This window comes from Apium graveolens, unplaced genomic scaffold (assembly GCF_009905375.1).
Source record: "Apium graveolens cultivar Ventura unplaced genomic scaffold, ASM990537v1 ctg4988, whole genome shotgun sequence".
Lineage (NCBI taxonomy): Eukaryota > Viridiplantae > Streptophyta > Magnoliopsida > Apiales > Apiaceae > Apium > Apium graveolens.
Window position 1 is genome coordinate 126,891 of NW_027418775.1, and position 21,439 is coordinate 148,329.

The following is a 21,439-nucleotide window of genomic DNA, read 5'->3' on the forward strand; positions in this document are numbered from 1 at the left end:
TAAGGAACGGGTATGCATTCCTTATCTTTAAAAAAGCACAAGTGGATCTTAAGTTTTTATGTAATTACTATGATACAGTGCCAATTTTGATTCAATTCTTAGAATTTTAGGTAAGAATCCATTATAAGTAAGTTGTTGGAGTTGAAATAAGCCATACATTCGGTATCTCTTAAAGGCGTCATAAATTTTTTAAAATCGGCCGATTTCTACATAGATTGTAATTTTGATCTCTTCAAATTCCATTAAATTACAATGTTGTTTCACCGTAATCACTCTAGTTTTAAACATGCATATATATTATTGAAAAAAGACCCTTTGTGTGCTTAATGCAAAAACTATCCCGGACTAAAAACACTGCAATGCCTCGATCTGAAACTGAAAAAAAAAACTATCAACCAAGTTTGGTCCTTCCCTTTCTTGAAGGGTTAGAATGAAACAAGTGAAATTTTTATGTACATTTCTTCTTTCTGGTCAAAATCAACCCTGCAATACAGTGGCACTCAGGAAACCAAGAACTTTTACCCTGCTCATTAAGTTTGGGAATGCCAAGAAACTGCCCTTACAAAGTAATTGCGCATCTCGGGTAACATTCTGCTTATCAGATTATGATACCTGGTAGTGGAAACACGAAGTAGTCATCAATAGAATGCCAATAAGCAGCTGATATAATTATGTAAAAGCAAAAAGTAATAACGCTCAGCGCAATGGTCTAACAAGTAGGTTGAAGTTGAAGCGTGACAACTCAACTAAATGAAGCAACATATCACAGTAAACTCATGGCAATTTTTCAAATTTCCCGTAGAGATTTCTTTTTACGGTTGGAGGAAAGAAAGATGGACAGAATTACAAAACAACAAGTAATAAATAGTAATCGTACCCAGGCACGTAGGCAGTCAAGTCGTTAAAGTTCTCCAACACAAAAACAAAGCATGCATCCCTCAACGACGAAGCACTCAAGGCCACTGATAAGTCATACGTACGGGAGACATTTTCCAGTGAGAGATCCTTTTGAAAGAGAATAATTTTTCATGGTCAGCATTAAATCACATACAAGAGTATAGATTAAAATAGCTATTCCACTCACTTGTGCAATGAAATGCTCACACTGATGCTTTAACCCATCCAAATGATATTTATCTGCAGCTTCAAGTAGATCATACGCCACATTTAAAGTCACGTGAACTGATCCCACGTATATATATCTGTAAGAAAGAGACATAGGCATCAGGGCTACGCTGCACGACTCATCTTTTATATTTCCTCCCAGAATCTCAGTTTAAATAGGAGAAAGACAACTGCACCTTATCATTAGCTCAAATACTTCCCACTTAATATCTGAAATCTCAATATCTTTGGCCTCCCTTTCCTACAATGTTCCCATTCCAAATTTCATAACAACAGTAAGCACAATAATTCATAAAGATGATACAAATTTCAGTGATCATTTTGCATCTAACTTCAGATGCTTATTCCATATATAGCAGTGAAGCACATGTAGACATTAGCGAAAAAAATATTTTTTAGAATCTTATATAACGATATAGCTCGCACATCCTTGTACTTTTCCACAACCAAATTTTGCAATTTCTTTGCTTGTGATTGAAGTTTAGGTCAAAACTCACTATAAAGTAAAAATATTTCCTATGAAAATACATTTACTTGGACAAAAACATATCAAACAAATTTTTGGTCTAGGTTTGCAAAAATTTAAAAAAAATGTATATACGACCCCATTATTTAATCTAATTGAATTTTCAAGTAAGTCAAGAAAATATTGAAGGGTTGAAGAAACAGATACCCTGTAACCACCACCACCAAAAATTGCTCGAAATGCATCAGAAGCAGCAAGAAGCCTTGTCCTGTGAGCGTAAAACCGCTTACCTGATAATGGGAAAAGAGCAATAATACTCAGTACACATGAACAACTGTCTGCTTCAATCAGCTTGAATTCTATCCATTCATACAATGGTACTAACAATAACGTGTTTACAGTTTACCTTCAACTAGGAAAGTAACGTCTGAACCTCTTGGATTGTTAAAATGCTCCTCACCCAAGCCGAACTGCACAAGAAATAAGTATTCACTATAAACAATTTTACCAATACAATGATCATTGTCCTTAACACTAAAGTAAAAGGAAATAACTATGTCACTTGGCCTGATTTTGTTGGCAAGACTACTAGCATGAAGTTTACTTAAAACTATGTGATTTCCAAATATATTGAGGCATATAAGTATGCTACCTAAGGATTATTAAAAAACAATTCTGAGTAAACAACAATTAGATTAGTACAGCATAAGCAATTTTGTGGTTGAAAAAACTACTTTAGTGAAAACACACAAGTTACTACCTCATTACAATGAACAAAAAGAGCAACTAGTCAAATACTGCAATAAGGCATTTAGTAGGCAACTGACTTACCTGTGAGATTGGGGATGTCGGACCTGTGTCCATCGGGCAAAAGACGTATAAAGCCTCTGATGCAAGTCGTTGGAGTTTTAAATCCGTCGATGCTAAAAGGTCTAGTAGAATATCTAGTCCTGTAACATTAAGGGTGCACATGGAATAAGTATATTAATTAAGTGAGAAAATCGTAAAACGAGCAATGATTCAATGAATTTACCATTGTTATTAGCAAATATTGACTTTTGATCATCTGGTAAACATAGATGAGAAAGAGTCAGGCCAATTCTTTCCTGAATAGATCTATCAGCGATCCGCATCAGGTACAACAAATGTCTCAGCACCTGAGAACAAAAATTACTACTAGATAAGCAGATTTATGTGAGATTACACAACTAAGATTTACCGAGTCTAATTTAGCTAAAATGAGAAGATATGTGATGTTTACATACAAAGGTCAAAGTTCTCAAGTAGCCAAATTATCTAAAACACAAAATAATATATGATCCAATTCATGAGGTCGTCCTCTAAACGCCTTAAAAGAATGAGAGAGAGAGAGAGAGAGTTAATAATTCTTGGTAGAAACTCACTTGTTCATTCATCTTTTCCTCTAAGGTATCTAGTGTATCTGAAACATAATTCCTTGTTTCCTGCAGGAAATCAAATATAAACAACCAAACAATATAAATAAATTGTGCTAGACTAGAATGAGTTTTATAGAGAAATTTCCGGTAAAGTAAAGAGAAAAATACTTCGACAAGGTATTCTCCGTCTTTAAGTTTTTGAACTCCTCCAGCCACGATAATATCCACAACATTATCCTATGAAGTAGTACAAATGGCAGTGAGAACACTGAAACTGAGACGAAAGGTAAATTCTTTATAGCAATGAACAAGCATTATATTACCTCATCTTTTGCGAGCTCACTAAGAGCATATGCTGCATTTTGTTGCACTTGTTCAATATTTGAATCAAGAAGATTCAACAATGGCACTACACCACCGCTTTGGGCAATACCAGCTCGGCTGTGTGTATCCTAAATATTTACATTATTACAGCAACCAGAGAAAAGCATATAAGTAGTCAAGTAGACAAAATATTGAAGGGTTCAAACGAGAAAATAAGAACACTTTCATAGAAGTGCTACATAACATGTGCCCAGAAATTTACAATTGATGCATTCTGATTCTTTAAGCCAAGAAGTCGGAGGCAGGCCAACATTAGAGACAACAAAGAAGTAATGAGGCGTTGTTCCTCTCCCAAATAATAAATACTACAAGACAAGAGGCGCACCCAAAAAAATAAATGATTAGGAGAAATTACCTGTGCCAACAGTCCTAGTGCAAAAGCTGAAAATTCTTGTAGTTCAACATCTTGCGATTTAACCAACTTAATCAATGGGTCAATAGCACCTCGTTGAACCATGTGTACCTGCAAAATATAGCTTGTGAATACCTGTGACATTTACATAAGCAGTATTGTTGGAGGAAAGCTTATGTCGTTTCTACTTGGCTATCACATAGCAGAATTGTGACAAGAAACATTTCGGTACCTTGCATTCAGCTTCAGTGAGAGCAAATTGCCCGAGAATAATAGCAGCCTCTTTTTGACTATGTAAACAGCGGGAACTGTAGTCACAGTATATAATTAATAGTATTAATACAAATAGATAAAGGCGGGGCAGAGGAACTACTACTATATATTTCCAAATCAAAATTTACTTAAAAAGCATAAATATATTACTTGTTGTGGAAGAAACAATAAAAAAAAAGAAATAGTTACATGAGCACATTAGTGCCAATTTACACTAATGAAATAGGTTAATGGCACACTTGCAAGTTGGGCATCAGTTCGGTGATAAAATAGCCATTTAAACAGGTTATGACCGGTGTCCATCAAGTTATTATTCTAAATGTATTGGTATGACAAAAATATGTACACCGGAAGAGCAATCATGTTGTCAAGAAATCACAATGAGTAAGCTCACTTTTACAATTACGAGAGAGCATCTCTAAAAGGAGCCATACATTTTGGTGCTGATCCATATGGCATCTCTTAAAGGAGCCAGACACTTTTGGTGTTGATCTGTATGAGTAAGTCTTCTTGGAAACTTATATTCATTTGGTGGTGTATGCATACACATTATAAGTTATGGAGGGGAATGTATAAATAGGACAATCTTAGCGAAAAAGGTAATTTGAAAAATTGATATTGCTAATGCTGTATATAGGTTATTTTCTCTGATTTGAGCCTCAGTTCCAATTTGCTATGTTAGATATTTTAAACAGATACAAATTGCTAAGATTCGACCTAAATACAAAATATCGCATAAAATGAATATGTTTGCGCAGATTCTTGCTTTGCAATTAACATAATGTTGTAGTGCAAGTTCGTAAAACAAAAGTAGTAGTTGTTGTACCTTAATAATCTTATGAGAGGTTGCAAAGCTCCAGCCTCGAGAGCCTTTTTTTTATTTTCCAGGGATGAGTAGGCTAGATTCACAATCACACGAACCTATCAAAACCAACAACATTTGATTCAAGTTCTAAGCTGAATGTGAACTAAGATCAGTAGAGCCAAATACATAAATCACAAAATTTCAGGCACTAAAAAATTCACGCTCCAACTAACCGCTTCATAATGTATGGAAACATCCTCACAATAAAGCAACAAAACAAGGGCAGGTAAAGCATTGCATTCGACAATCTGAAAATGAAGAGGAGAATTCAAGTCATTTATAGGTTTAATTTGATATTTGGGTTATGTAGTACTTAAGCAGGAATTTGCGAACCTGATTTTGATTTTCATCATCGTCATAAGAAAGATTTCCCAAGGCCCCAGTAGCTGCTCTCTGCACCTTTGAATCAGGAAACTCGAGCAATTCAACAAGAAGAGGGATACCGTGTTCACTCCTGGTACCAAAGCAAAATGTCAAAATTACACAGTACTCTCAGTTACATCTCCTCCTAGGAAAAATAGACAAACCTGACACATGACTGAATCCTGCTATTATTTTCAGCAAGATTCATTATTGCATTGGCAGCTCTTGTCATAGCCTGAACGCGTGCTTGTGGAATCTGACCACTTTTATTTCTTCGGATAACATTTATCAGAGATGGAAGTGCTCCAACACCAACAATGAGATCGTGATACTCTGCCTGCCAAAAATTGAAGTGGCAGATAAGAAAATCAATATAGTAACAAACTGCAGTACGAATATAAAGTAATTACACTATAATGATGGCTACTATACAATTTCGTGTGAAGAATTATGCTTGAAGTTCTAGACTACTTTCTTAAATACAAAAATTATCTCAAATCGGCAATTTAATAACTTAGTAAGCTATCAGATAGTTGAGAATTCATAGCAGATAGCGCTTTCCACATATTGTTGTATTCTCATCCTACCTTATATGTAAAGGGTGTTATAATAAATTTGTATCCTCGTTCTCTCTATCTCTGCTAATTTTTATTTTTGCTCAGTTCACTAAGTTCTAGAACTTGGTTTTTTTCTACATAAATATAGTTAATTGCATCTTGATCATATCATAATACTCTGAAAATTGAAAAACAAAACAGGAAACTCTACCTTGAATCTAAAGAATGTTAAACATCTTACATGGAAGTCTGAGCAGGGAATACTATATTCATCCGAAATTTAAGGACAACACTCTTTCTTTTACGACCAAATGACACCAAACTTTAAAATTTCCAACATTCTCTTTCTCAAGTGCATTCTTTCAAGGGTGGTGATGATCATATATAAACATGGGGTTTCTCTGAAAACCTTAATGGATGGAACTTGGAGCTTGAAGAGTAAACTTAAGATTCTCAGAAGTTTTAAAAATTATTATGATAACATCAAAAAATGTAAATCAAATTCATTTCTTTTGTGGAAACAATAAACATTTATGTCAACAATCAAATGACTAATAGCTGCTTAAAACGGTTGCGACTCACGAAAGAACTAATAGCTGCTTTCTCCTCAGAATCAAATTATGTTATGAAAGAATATATAAGATTTAAAACCCTCTCTAGTGCAGCAAAGAACAAAGCAACAATCATATGCACCAGTTTGAATAATTAATCCATCATCGGAAAAAATACAAGTAATCAGCAGTTTTAGGAGGTAAAAGGTCTTACACATATTATATCCAAATTAAAAATATGGTAAAAGGGGGCAAATGATTAAAAAATTGGTGGACTGGACCAAGTTCCCTCAAAATGTAAATAAATAAGACCAACATGCTCTTTAGAGAAGCAACCTCATGTTTTTAATATCCAGCCCTAAAACATTTGACAGAGGAACTTACTTTCGTTGCTATAAGGGCAAGAGCAAGTGCACAATCTCTCGCAATTTCATGCTCGTACAATTGTGGTTCATTTATTTGTGCCACTCTAGAAAGAAGCCGAACCAAAACTGGAACAGCTCCGGCTAGAACAGCAAGGTGCACATACTCATCTGCAACACAAACATGCAAAAACAACAAACAAACATCTAAATTCAATATATATAGACTTTTTACTATCAAATCAATCAAATTTAGAATATTAAAACACACACAAAACAAAAGAAAAACAAAAATTACCAACTCTCGTGCATCCGAGAATTATTGCAACCGATTCTGAAACTTGATCAACCTCAGACGAAGAAAAATTATCACGTAGAAATTCTACTTCTTCTTGGATACAGGCTAACACTTCCTCATCAGGTGACTGCAACAGTTCTAAATAATGTTCATAGCCGGGATCATTTACTGGGTTTTGTTCGAGCGTTCTCTTAAGCCAGCTTTTCTCGACAGGGGTTGCATCCATGGTGAAAATACAAGAGAAAAGGTGATGGTAAAGAGTAGAATGGTCAAGAAATGAGCTAGTATATTGAGATTTATGCACCTGTATATATATTAAGCTACTTTGAAACTTAACGCCTGGTATATTGTATTCTTTTATATAAAATTAAAATTAAAATGATGCTCCCGCCCTGATTCAATTTATGAATGTAGATGCTGCTACACGCCACATGCATCAGAATTTTTTATGATTTTTTCCTGAGTAGATTTTACGAGATTTTATTAATATATTTTTTTTTTGATAATATTCAATTTTATTTACATATATAGATATTTGATTTGATAGGATTTCATTAATATATATTATATAAATTATTCAGTAAATATATCAATATCAAAATTGGATGGTATTTTGCTTAGCGGAAATTTTTTTCCAGAATTATTTTAGAAAAGGAATATTGTATTCTAAAGATAAAATCGTTGCCAATTTACTTTTTCCTAATCCATTATACAAAGAGAATACATTATTATTACATATATATGAAGAAAAAATTCTTTGAATTGTTGTACAAGGAAGGTGAATTTTTGTAGACAATTGCAATCTATTATTAGATGCTCTGCTGACAGATTGTCTACATGTTTGGGCCTGTATCCAGTTAAAACATTACAAAGATATAAGACTTAGGTAATCAATTTATGGGCCTTAGTCCAAATAAAACATTGCTCAAATATATTTTTGGGCCTCCATCTTGTTAAACATTAGATTGCAAAGTTATGAGCCTTAGGTAAGACATATTTTTAGGGTAATCTTCGAAAGAATTCAGGTTGTTCTGTTCGTTGTTTTAGGTCCAATCCAACATGGCCCATATCAAATATTTGGTTGTAAAATTTTGTATTTTGATACTCGTTAATGTTATACAAATTCAAAAGTTAGAATTAAAATCCTGGGCTAGTTACATTCACAGTTATTGGAAATGAATTCCAGTCACGCTCATTTATCTAATTTTCATGTTTAATTTCAAAACCATAAAAAAATGAATTATTAAAACATTAAAAAAGTGTTTTGGAGGTTAGTGGCCGAAATAAAAATCAAGAGTGGTACTATAGGGTGGAACAAGGTTGTGTATGGGGGATTGGTGGTGCATGGGCTTGTAATATAAGATGACTCATTAAGAAAGAATAAGGTTTTCTTTATATTCAAGTGTCGGCTCATATCTCATACAACTGTCTACGTATCCTTTTTATAGGGATCGAGATTCTTGTGGAACAAGTTACATGACTATAATTAGGGTTTTTTGACTCATGCAGCCCAAGCCCATCTCTGAATCGGGCCTTCAGCCTATTCCGACAGACCCCACACGGCACCTACAATCTCGCGATATTTTCGCATTTCTTCCCATGACCTTAGGAATGTTCCGTGTCGCACCCGAAATTTATGAATAATCCGCCGTCTATGACTCATTATCCATATTGCAATTAGAATTCACATGATGCGAGCTGCCTGGTATATGGTTGAAAATTCGGTCGGTTCTGTTTGAACCGAATTAACCGATAACCGAAGTTCTATTTTTTTCGAAACCGAATAAAAAACCGACCGAATTTGTTTGTTTTATTCGGTTTGGTTGCTAAAACTGAAATTTTTAAAAACCTGATTCTACCACTATAAATGAAGTCGCTCGTTACACCAGCAAGAAATCCATTTGCAAAAGTGGATTACAAAAGATAAAAATAAAGTGCATACATGTTCAAAATGAACATTTTGACAACTTTTCATAGAAAATATCCTTCCATAGTCTATGTGTCTATTCTAATTAAATCTGCAACCTGAAATTTTAAAATATTAAGTAGCCTCGTGTTGAAATTGAATCAGCGGGGGGTGAGGGCGGTGACTAGTCTGACCTTCTGGGTTTGTGTGTATTTTTTAGTAGTTTTAGTCCAGATTTAGAATTTGTCTTCTGGTCGACTAGTCTTTTGTTTAGCAATAATAATTGCAACACTAAATTTATATTATATATAAAATATAATCCAAAAAATATATATGTATAATTCGGTTAATTCCGTTAAACCGAACCAATAATTTGAGAAACCGAACCGATTTTATTTCAGTTTAAACCGAAAAACTGAAATGATCGAAAAATTTTAAAAAACTCAAACCAAGTCGAACCAAAATTTTACGGTTCAGTTTTTCGATTTTGGTTCGATTTTGCTTAGCCCTAACCTGGTCAGCTCGGATCGCATCAACAAGAATCAATTAGAAAGAGGAGAGGTGAGCCCGTCTGGCCTCTCCTCTGTCTGATAATATGTTAGTTCCTCATTAGTTTATTTCAGTTCGCATGACCCTTTAATGCGATGTTATCCTATCTAAACCCTCAACTTTACGGTACCATATAATATGTTTATGTGTAGCGAGCCTACGAGCCCATCTCGTATGGCTTATCTATTAGTTGACAGACCTTAAAGTAGTGGACTTTCAAAGTTCATCATGTTGTAAGCTTGCAACCCAATTCTCAATAAATAGATCAAAGTGCGGGCCAATTGACCCATCTCATATTTTTCATAAATTTAGGACCAATTTCTCTTTTGGCCCATCCAATTTTTTTATTCTCGTAGGAATATGTTTAGGACCCATGCCCAAAAATGGGCATAACACTTGGTATATAAATTTTTCTCTCACTTTTGTAATAGAACATCTTTATTACATGTATTTACCCTAAGACACTCAGAATTGTGAAGATATTCGTACAAGCAAAACTAAAAATTAGATAATAAGATGTATGATGTGACTCAACTTAAACCCTTTTTATTTCGTATGTAATTTAGTATAAATAGAGATTCATTCTACGCCGAGGATCAAGGGTTTATTTCTCTTCTATTCCACTAATAATATCAAAGAAGAATTTGTTGATGATTTTAACTAACAACAAAATTAACTACTAAGTAAGAAAAAAATTATTTGTAAATAATTAAATAAAAATATTGGAAAGCATGTAGATCCACCCTAAATCCATGACATAATTCTAAAATTTTTATGATATGTCTGAAAGATACCAATAGAGAACCTGCCACGATCACGTAGAAACAAGTTTTGCTACCCGTATTACCCTATGACCACATAGAAAGGTTAAAACAAATTACACACTTATACAACTAATCCCATTACCACATTAAAAGATTAATCGACTTTAAAGAGATAGCAATCACAAAACATAATTGGATGACCACATATCATAGTCAATTCATGCATCTCTATAAGCATTGACGTTTATTGTTAGGTCACACACACACACTGTAGAGGGGGTGAATACAGTGTATAGTACAATCAAATTGAACTTTAATAACTCAAGTAACATAAAACAAACTTTATTGGAACAATAAACTCTGTTACAGTATGGAACTGTTCTCTCTCAGTGATGAACAAATATCACGAGAGCTGCTAGAGTTACAATAATTAATCTTCTTGATTGTGATAACACTTATAGTGTAAACCCTATGTCTGTGTTTATATACTACACAGTTACAAGATAATCGCTAATTGATATGGAATATAATTCTGTTTCCTAAAATATATCAATCAGATATCTTTTCTTCCAAGTATTCTATTCTTTATAGAATTCCTTCTTCATGCATATCTCTTCTTATATTTGTCTCGATCTTCTTTCCTTTAACCAACTGACTTCCTTATCTGAACGTCCTTCAGTACTTAAGTTCTGATATTCATCTTATGATGATTACCTCCTGATAATATAAGTACTGATATCCTTAAGTCCTGACTTCTAGTAAGTACTGATTTATCCTGTTTAAGTAAGATCTGAAAACTAAACATAAATCACATTAGCCATGACATTATCAAATATATCTAACAATCTCCCCCAACTTGCAAATTAGCATAATATACAAGTTTACCAGATATTTGATGATGTCAAAAACATTAAGTACAAATGCATGAGAATTTGACTAGATAACTACAACTTACAGTCCTTAAAGCTTTACCAATCTTTAACTTCTAATAACAACTTCAGTCTGTATTCATATCAGAATTTAAGCAGTTGTAGATCTTGACTTGGCTTCATCTTTTGATCTCTCTGATGTCAGGAGTTGTTCTGAGATTGTTCTTCAACAAACATCTCTCAGCATATCTAAGTTCATCAATCATCCTCCTTTTAGCATCTTTAAGTTCTGCAGAATCTTCACCAGTTTGAAAGATTGCAGCCCTGAGATCATTAATTTTAGCTTTCCTTATGTCCTGATCCAGTCTGATCAAATATGCCTTATCAGACTCAAGATTGAATTCCACAGCCATGTAACCCAGAAAGGTAGTTATAATCTTGGCAGTGTTGGGCTTCATCTCAACTATATCACCCTTGTGATCTCTGTACTTTGGAAGATATGTGCTGTCAGACTTAACAAAATAAAGCCTTTTCTGTCTCTGAATCTGATTCTTCAAATAGTTTGCAGCACTTTCTGTTATTCTGTCATTCACTTGAAGTAAGAATAATACATGCTCCAGTTCTTCAAAATACTTCAGTGGAATGACATTTTCCCTTATATGATAAACCCTACCATCTTTCATGAAGTACAAAAAAATGTGTTCTTTCAAGTAGGTATGGTAAACCATTTGTACAGATTTCAGTTGATTCAATCTTTCAGGAGTTGCTCCAATACCTGGTTCACTTAAGGAAGTTGGATCATTGGTAGTGTTCTGTATTCTTCTTTCATCAGCACTTCCCAATCCAGTTTTATCTCTTGCTTCCTTTCCAGTAACCACTCTTGCTTCAAAACCACTTGCAGCAGTCTTCAAAGGTTGAGTCTGTTTAGCTTTAGTGAATCCTGGTAGGAGTGTCTTTGATTTATCAGAACTAACTATCTCTTGACTCTAAACAACTTGAGCCATGTCAGAGGTTGTCTTAGAAACTTTTCTTAAAGTCAGAGCAAGATCAGCATCTTCATCAGTAATTTCTTCATTCACAGGAGGCACATAAACCTTGATAGGTTCACCAACTTTCTCTTTGCCCTTGGACCTTGGATCTATCTGCAGTTGTGATTTAACCATGATTGCTCAGGATTTGTCTTTTCTTTTATCACAATGCCTTTAAGTGTTGGAAGTTTCTTTTTACTAGAAGCTCCAGATTTAGATTTGACTTTTTCTGATTTAAGTCTGGCTTCTTCTTCCATTAGACTCTCCAAGTCCATTCCTGGATTTTCCTGAAGAAATAACTGTCTTGACATTTCTTCATCAAGATCTAAAAGTTCATCAGAACTTATCCTTTTACCAGTAGCAGAAGTAATTCTTTTTCCAGCATCAGAACTTGTTCTGTGACTTGTGATTTCAGCTTTTCTTGATGAGAAATCTCTACCTTGACTATGACCTCCACCCATTCCAGAGGTTTCTTGGTCATCTTTTTCATCATCCCTCCCCTTCAGTGTCTTATCAGTTTTGCATTTGGACTTAATTACTTTCTCCCCCTTTTTGTCATCAGCAGGTAACATAAGAGAGACAAGCAATTCTACTGAGGCTTAGATTTCATCAAGTTGAGATTGCTGAGAAGCTTAATTTTTCAAAATATCATCAATCTGAGATTGTGGTTTCTCTTGAGTCTTCTCAATATAAGCAACTCTGTCAAAGGTAGGTTGGAAGAATTTTTTCTTGTCAATTTTCTGAACTTGTTCTTGCTTGAGTAATTCTTCCTGAATTTTATGTAATTCTGCATGAGTAGTTAAATGAAGACCTTGCAGATGTTTAGTACTCAATATAGTGACTCGAAGCTGTGTTTTGAAATCATCAGTAATTAACATCTCATCAGCTTTTGTCAAGTGCTCAGCAAGATTCTTTGCAGAGTCCACTCCTGTCCTGCAGGAGTTTCACTCCAAGGCACTGGTGCTTCTCTGATAACAAACTTCTTAACTAGTTCAGATTTAAGAACAGTTTGTTGAGGTGCATGTCCTGAAGGACCTGCTTCATCAGCATCTGTATTTGGAGCAGCATCACCAGTATCATCAGCATTTGCAGCATCAGAACTTACAGAATCAGCATCTTCTGATAAAATAACAGTATGAGAAGCAATTGAGGCTTCAGCATCATCCTCTAAGTGCTGATCTGGTTCCAAGTTCTGATCAACAACCATATTCTGATACTCACCTAGAATCTGATCATCATCATCTAGATGCAGAGAAGGTGTAGTAGATAATTCTGGAGTTTGAGTAGCATCAGAGGCATGTATTGTTGATGGATGAAGTGTTGTTGGAGCTTCTAAGTAAAGTACCTCAGGCACAACCATGTTCTGAATATCAATTTCAGCACTTGTGTCTGGATCAACAGGAGACACAGTCTTTTGAACAGGAGACACAGATGGTGTGTTTGCAATTTCAGTAGCAGCTTTCTGAGGTGGAGTTAATGGAGAAGTAGTGGCTTCAGCAGATTCTGGTTCTTGTGAGATCAGAGATTCCTGATCCCCTTTCTTAGCCGCTGCTTCCTCATCATCTGAAACTGGCCTTTTAGCTCATTCTTCGAAGCCGTTTGAGAAGCTTAGATCCACCAATTCCAGAATCCTTCTGAGAAGGAACTTTCTCAGCTTCTTTGACAACAGGTTCTGATGTAGAAACCTGTTCCTCACTTTCAGACTCATCTTTCAAAACAATCCTCCTTCTCTTCTGAGGTGTTTGAGGAACAGTCTTTTTCCTCTTTGTCTTGGAAGATGAAGGCTTCACAGTAGGTGTTGAGGATGAAGGTTGAGCTGTCTGTGAAGTTGAGAGATATGATTTGAGATATGTTCTGAGGGATGGTTGAGGTATAGATGAATAAGTGGTGTGTTCTGATGGTTGCTGTGGTATTTGGGAGGTGGTGGTAGGTTGAACATCAGGATAAACAGATCTATAGGTTTGAGGATCAGAATTTACTAAAATCTGTTTTATAGACTGAGGAATCTTAAAGGCTCGTTTTGCAATTTTGAATGGTGGAATTAAGGTACTGGCTAGTTGAGGGGGATTAGTACAGCAAAAGTTATATATAAGCTGACAGAATCTAGCAAAATAAAACTACATTTTATCTTCTGTCATCCTATCCCCTATGAAACCTATCACAGCACTTGCAAAATCAAAATGAGTTTAGTTAATGATAGCATACCCGATGTGCTGACTCATTATAGGAATGACATCAAAGTTAGAACACTTATTCCCAAAAGCTTTAGTGATGCAGTCGAAAAAGAAGCTCCATTCCTTTCTGATATGAGCCCGTTTCAACTGCCCAAGCTTAGCCAAACTCTGCTCATACCCCAAACTGTCCATTAACTCCTGAAGAGCTGATTCCTCCGGGGTTGAAAAAGTACATCCTTCTGGTAAATGGAGGGCCTTGCGAATTGTACCAGGAGTTACCACATGTGTAGAATCATCCACTTCGAAAACAATACTGGGAGTAGCATGTGTACCACCATTATCAAAGTGCCCAGTCCGCCAAAATGTCAGAACTTGTTGGCTTGAAAAGACTGAAGGCTGGGTCAATGCATACCCAATTTTACTGTGTGCAAGAAGATCTTGCACAAAATACAACTCAGATGGAGCTTCAGCATGATCGAGAATTGTAGCATAGTTATTTGGAACAAACTTAGCTCCATCAATGATCAAATCCTTAGGTGGCCATGAGAAAAATTGAAAATTAAGAGTTGCCTGTTAGGTGTTTGAGAAAATGTCTGTATGAAAACAAACGTCAGGAGATGAAAGAGAGTAAAAGCAAAGAAAGAGAGATAAAGTGTAAAAGTAAATAAAAGATTGGAAAATCTTTTCTCTTTCTTACTTATACTTGAAAAAAAATGTAACCGTTGGACACCTGTCAGACATGCAGTAATAATGAATAGTTAATGGGCACGGGAAACAGTAATCATTACTTACCACTTGCAGTTTTCAAGGTAAAACCGTTCCACTTACCCAGTAATCTATTAATCGAGGTAAATCAGTTTTAATTCAAAGTTGAAACTGTTTTCCACTTATTCAATTATTTTTCACTGCAAAACCATATTCTGAGAAGAAATTCAAATATGAGAATGACCAAAATTAAATCAAGTAAATAAGTACTGATATTGTAAGATCAGAACTTAATTTAAATTAAAATGAAAGGGTCATTAGAATATGGATTTATCAGGATTTATCAGTGCATTTAAATTACAAACATCTCAGAGACAAAAACTTGCAAAAAGTAGAAATTCCATTAATATTTAAGAGAATACATTCATGAAATTTAAATTACATCAAGAACTTTACAAGATTGTCCTAAGCTTCTAAACCTAACATCAACAGCCTTTGTCCTAGCTCAAGAAGCAGGGCAAGGCTGACGATGAAGAAAAACAGGAAGAAGAAAATAAATTATTTCTTCTTCCTACTCTCTACAAAAAGAATAGCGAGTCTGATGATTCGCTCTTGCTGGCGGAGAGCTTCCAGCCTTTCCTCCTCCAATCGCTCCAGATGGCGATGGTAGTCCATGTAAAAAACAGGAGGTGGGTGAGAACCTCCTGGGGAACCGAGTCCCAAATCTCATCAGGAATGGCAGTGACGTGCCATTCCTGCTGCCAGGCTTCACAGCTCAGCTCCATGTTGAATGTTTCATAGTTCAAAAACATGTTGTAGTTGACCATGGTTTTGTTTATATAGAAAATGAAGGTGAGTTGTGAGAGAAAGAATTGATTGTAGGCTGTTGCGAAGTGTTTGTTTATATAGGCAAGAGAATGCCAGGAGACGCAAGGAAATTTAATGCTGACAGGTAGAATTAATTCTACCTCGTCTCCCTAGACTTGGAAGACGAAAAAGTCATTGGAAAGTAAAACAGGTTTAATGCGCACAAGAAACAAGTAAAAATTACTGTGCAAGTACGTGTACCACTATCCTAATTATATTGACTGTTAATATTCCGCCCCAACATATTCTGATTTAAAATGAGACTGTTTTTAGATTTTATCCACAAATAAGTCAAGTAAAGGATCAGAATTTAATATCAGAACTTAGACTTATATCAGAACTTAACAGTTATCAGAACATGATTTCTTACTCGAAAAATGAATGCCTATCTTTGTAATTCTTCACACAAATTCTGATATAGATTCTTCAGAACTTAATCATCAGAACGTTCAACAGAACTTGTCCTCAGAATTTATGCAATGTGACACATAAACTGTTCATCTAAAATAACATAGATCACCACAGTAATTTTCATCATTCATATGGAGTGTTTAGTGTGTGCATTAAGCTAAATATCAGACAAAGAGTAAAGTCTGATTCACTTCAGTACATCTTAGAAATAAGGCATAACTAAAACTTTACTAAAAATCTGTCATTATTCTGAAGCCTACTATTGAATGAGTTCATGCTTGAGTCCACCTCAACTGTTTTGTGCTAATTTTGTGCATCTTTTTAAATTCCATTTTAGTGGCTTCTCAGTGTAAGTGAGTCACGACTGCTTATCAGAATTTATGCTATTATCAGAGTATTTCTCCAGTAATCATAGAGTGTGAAAAGTCACCAAGAAATATTATTTGCTTTTCTATGCATATTACTTAATACCAGCAATGCACTTGGGTCTCCCTTCCACATTTTTACTCTAGATCTCAAAGGAGTACCTGATTTTAATTCCTTGATTCTTTTTCTTTTTCTTTTGATAAGTGAGGTTTATCAGCACTTAGTACATTCAACAGATTTACTAGCATCAGAACTTAACAGATGAGAAGATTATTCTAGTTTGTGACTTAGTAATAAGATAGACAAAGTAAACTCAACTAAGCTCAATATCAGAATTTGCTTGTGTCAGTAGATTTCCACAGAAATAATTACTTCTAACATGGGATCTCTAGTTTATTGAAGACTACTAGGTCAGCATCTAGCACAGGTATCTCATAGGATAGAATAGTTACTTAAACAGACATATCACTACTCAGAGTTTAGAAAGTCACATCAGACACCAGTCAGTACTTAAGCAATTTTCAATTAATCACAGTAACACACAAGAGAGTAATTTCTGTAAATACTGATCATAAATCTGATGCATCAGAACAAAACTAAAGATTTAGAGAAAGAACCTGAAACCATTCCAAGTTCATTTACCAATCTTGTAAAAGTAGCTTCACACAGTGGTTTTGTGAAGATATCTGCTAGTTGTTGATCTGTTGGAACAAAGTGCAATTCCACTGTACCTTCATCCACATGTTCCCTTATGAAGTGGTACCTGATGCTGATGTGCTTTGTCATTGAGTGTTGAACTGGATTACCTGTCATAGCAATAGCACTTTGATTATCACAGTAAATAGGGATTTTGAAATATGTTAACCCATAATCCAGTAACTGATTCTTCATCCAAAGAATCTGTGCACAACAGCTTCCTGCAGCAATATACTTGCTTCTGCAGTTGATGGAAATTGACTTTTTTTCTTGCTAAACCAAGAAACCAATCTGCCTCCAAGAAATTGGCAGCTTCCACTTGTGCTTTTCCTGTCAATTTTGCAACCTGCAAAATGCATCTGAGTAACCTATTAGTTTAAAATCTGATTCTCTGGGATACCAATCCCAGATCAGCTGTTCCCTTAAGATACTTGAAAATTCTTTTCACAGCTGTTAAGTGAGGTTCTCTTGGATCTGCTTGAAATCTTGCACAAGACAGGTAGCATACATGATATCAGGTCTACTAGCAGTTAGATAGAGTAGTGAGCCAATCATACCTCTGTAATCAGTAATATCTACTGATTTACCAGTATCCTTGTCCAGTTTTGTTGCAGTGGCCATGGGAGTGGATGCACTTGAACAATCTTGCATTCCAAATTTCTTCAGCAAATTTCTGGTGTACTTAGTTTGACAAATAAAAGTGCCTTCTTCATTCTGCTTGACTTGAAGGCCCAGAAAATAGCTAAGTTCCCCCATCATACTCATTTGATACCTTGACTGCATCAGTTTGGCAAACTTCTTGCAAAGTCTGTCATTTGTAGAACCAAAATGATATCATCAACATAAATCTGGACCAAAGTAAGTCCTTTCCATGGTTGAGGTAGAACAGTGTTTTTCTATAGTTCCTCTGTTAAATCCACTTTCCAGAAGAAACTGAGCTAAAGTCTCATACCATGCTCTTGGAGCTTGCTTAAGTCCATAAAGTGCTTTATCAAGCCTGTAGACATAATCTGGATATTTGGAATCTACAAAGCCTGGAGGTTGTTCAACATATACTTCTTCCTCCAATTCTCCATTGAGAAAAGCACTTTTCACATCCATTTGAAAGACAGTAAACTTTTTGTGAGCAGCATACCAAAAATATCCTTATGGCTTCCAATCTAGCAACTGGTGCAAATGTTTCATCATAATCATTCCCTCCTGTTGAGAATATCCTTTTGCAACCAGCCTTGCCTTATTCCTTGTAATTATGCCATCACTATCAGTTTTGTTTCTGAATACCCATTTTGTACCAACAACAGATCTGTTCTTTGGTCTTGGCACTAGGGTCCAGACTTTGTTTCTTTCAAATTCATTTAACTCTTCCTGCATTGCTTGCACCCAATCAGCATCTTGAAGAGCTTCTTCCACTTTCTTTGGCTCAGTCTGAGAAAGAAAAGAATTGTAAAGACATTCACTTAAGTAGCTGTTCTAGTTCTGACACCTGCATCAGGATTTCCAATTATCAAATCAGGTGTATGTGATTTAGTCCACTTCCTTGCAGATGGAAGATTTTCTCTAGAACTGGATGCTCCCCCATGATCCATGCTGTCTTCATTAACATTTTCTGATGCTCCCCCTGAAACTATGCTCTCTGAGTTGGATTCTTCAGAATTTAGATTTTCAGAACTATCAGAACTTGGCTTATCAGAACTTGACGAATCAGAACTTGAAGAGCCAGATGTATGTTCTGATGCTTTTGAGATGTGGTTATATCTTGAGTATGCTCCCCCTGCATAGGTGCATCTTCCTTTGGCGTAGTCACCACAGTTTCAATAACATCAGAGTTTAATCCATCAGAGTTTGCAGTATCAGGATTTAGATTGTCAGGATTTTCAGTATCAGAATTTGAGTCTTCATTTTCAAATCTCAGCTGATCATGATCAATAAAATCTTCAAGTCCAGTAATCTTCTTATCATCAAAAGAGACATTGATAGATTCCATGACCACTCTTGTTCTCAAGTTATAGACTCTGAAGGCTTTGTGGAAAGTGGATATCCAACAAAGATTCCTTCATCAGCTTTTAGATCAAATTTGGATAGCTGTTCAGGATGAGTCTTAAGAACAAAACTTGCATCCAAATACATGAAAATACTTCAGATTTGGCTTCTTTTTCTTCACCATCTCATATGGTGTCTTTCCTTGCTTGTTAATGAGTGTTGCATTCTGAGTAAAACAAGCAGTCTGCACAGCTTCAGCCAGAAATAGGTTGGAAGCTTTGCTTCATCAAGCATTGTACATGCAGCTTCAATGAGAGTTCTATTCTTCCTTTCAACAACTCCTGTAACACCCCCAAATCCGGGGTCGGGGATCCGGGTTGTCACGAGTTCCATTTCCCTTAATAACACCAATCTAAATAAACAATCAACTACTCTGTACTGTGACCCCACAATAAACACCACACCACAAGTTATAGTCTCAGAGATGAATATCCAAAAATAACACGAGTCATTTTATTCCAAAATTTTATGCCATTACACCTTAAAAGGGTTTCTGAATAGATTTATATTTCTTTGCCATTATTACAATTCATAAATATACATAATCTGGTACATCAAAAGTTGAAAGCCTAGCCTATTGGTAGTTCCTACCTCAGCTACAGCGACATCAACGCCTATAGAAACTGCGGAACGTTTCCTATCCACTCGCGAATTGGGAGCTTGGTCCTGTTCATCTTTTCTATCTGTTATTGTGTGATGAAAGAAGAAAGCAAGGGTGAGCAGCAAGCTCACCAAAATAATATGTATAATGATTAACAATATATGAGCCTTCTCAGAGTACTCATGAAAGTCTTGGTCAAATAAATGGACCAAGTTGATATCTTAACGCGACCAAGTCGCAAAATATTCAGTATATATGTATATATACTTTTCAAAATCTTGGAAGTCCTCTTCCATGCATAATATACACAGAGTTCCAGTTTATAACTGTATAAAAAATATCGTTGCAAGGTGATCTCATATATCTAACCTTGTCTCAACATTTTTTCTGAAAATCTTTGTCATGCATAAGATAATCATTTACTAGATATAAGTTTAAAAGATGAAGTTACAAGATACTCCAATATACTTATATCCGAATACTATTTGAACTACCACCGTTCAAGTTATAATCAGTTTCAAAGTTCATCACCCAGATGAGACTACAAGATAAGACTTGAATAGATTCAATCTTTGAAATATCATTATAAATAATAAAGTTACGAGATACTTCATTATGTCCTTATATATATATATCCATATATATATATATATATATATATATCTCATACATTTCCTGAAAATCTCTGTCACGTAAATATGAACATAGTTGTAATATCCAATGAATTTGGAAAGAAAAGAATTTTGGCATAAACCCGATATCTTGCTGATCGGTCAAAGATACCAATAAGTAACCTTTTCTACTAGTAGATGGATGAATCCCCCACCGGTCATCACCCTGGCCACATAAGGACCTTGTGCTGGATCGCCACCCGGCCTCTTACGCGTTGATGGACTGCCACCCAGCCACTTACACTTTGATAGACCGTACCCTGGCCTGTCGCTTATGCCGACTCAATTAGACGGACTTACTTCCCGAACGTTGGGCAAGTAATCAAATTGTTTTCTCAAAACAGCAACCACGTTGCGAATGTAAAATACACCACAGAGCTGGATCCCCCAGGTTTTGAGCGAGTATTTAAATCCCCTTTGAAAGGAAAATCTTAAATATAAAAATGAGTTTTGGGGTCCACTCTAACTTTAAAAATCATTTTGAAGACTCGAAAACATTTTTAAGAATGTTTGGAGTACTGCTGATTTATTAAAATAAATCAGTCCCAATATATTTAGAAAATATCTGAATATTATTATTTAAATAATATTCCCATAAAGAATAATCTTTATAAAAGTTATTGAAGTAGAAGTTTTAAAACTCATACTTGAAATGGATATTAAATAACCAAAGATATACTTATACGAAAGTACTATCTTTATTTGAATAATCGAAAATAAGTTTGATTATCGAAACATTATTCTTTAATAAAATAAAGAATATTATTAAATAATAAGCGGAGTCATAATACCTCGAATG

The 21,439-nt window shown here is 35.2% G+C and overlaps 1 protein-coding gene across 1 annotated transcript; it reads right to left on the bottom strand.

Moving 5' to 3' along the window:
• Window positions 1-279: 279 nt before the first annotated feature.
• On the bottom strand, window positions 280-7,219 carry LOC141702396 (ARM REPEAT PROTEIN INTERACTING WITH ABF2-like). The gene is made up of 19 exons (XM_074506090.1): window positions 6,994-7,219; window positions 6,718-6,866; window positions 5,390-5,562; window positions 5,196-5,316; window positions 5,036-5,110; window positions 4,824-4,918; window positions 3,957-4,032; window positions 3,728-3,835; window positions 3,312-3,440; window positions 3,157-3,225; window positions 2,995-3,054; window positions 2,625-2,748; window positions 2,423-2,541; window positions 1,998-2,061; window positions 1,799-1,881; window positions 1,302-1,366; window positions 1,085-1,202; window positions 878-1,005; window positions 280-612 (listed from the first exon to the last, which is right to left on the bottom strand). The coding sequence occupies exons 1-19, from the start codon at window positions 7,217-7,219 to the stop codon at window positions 531-533; spliced, it is 2,064 nt and encodes a 687-aa protein (XP_074362191.1). The 3' UTR covers window positions 280-530.
• Between the last annotated feature and the right edge of the window lie 14,220 nt (window positions 7,220-21,439).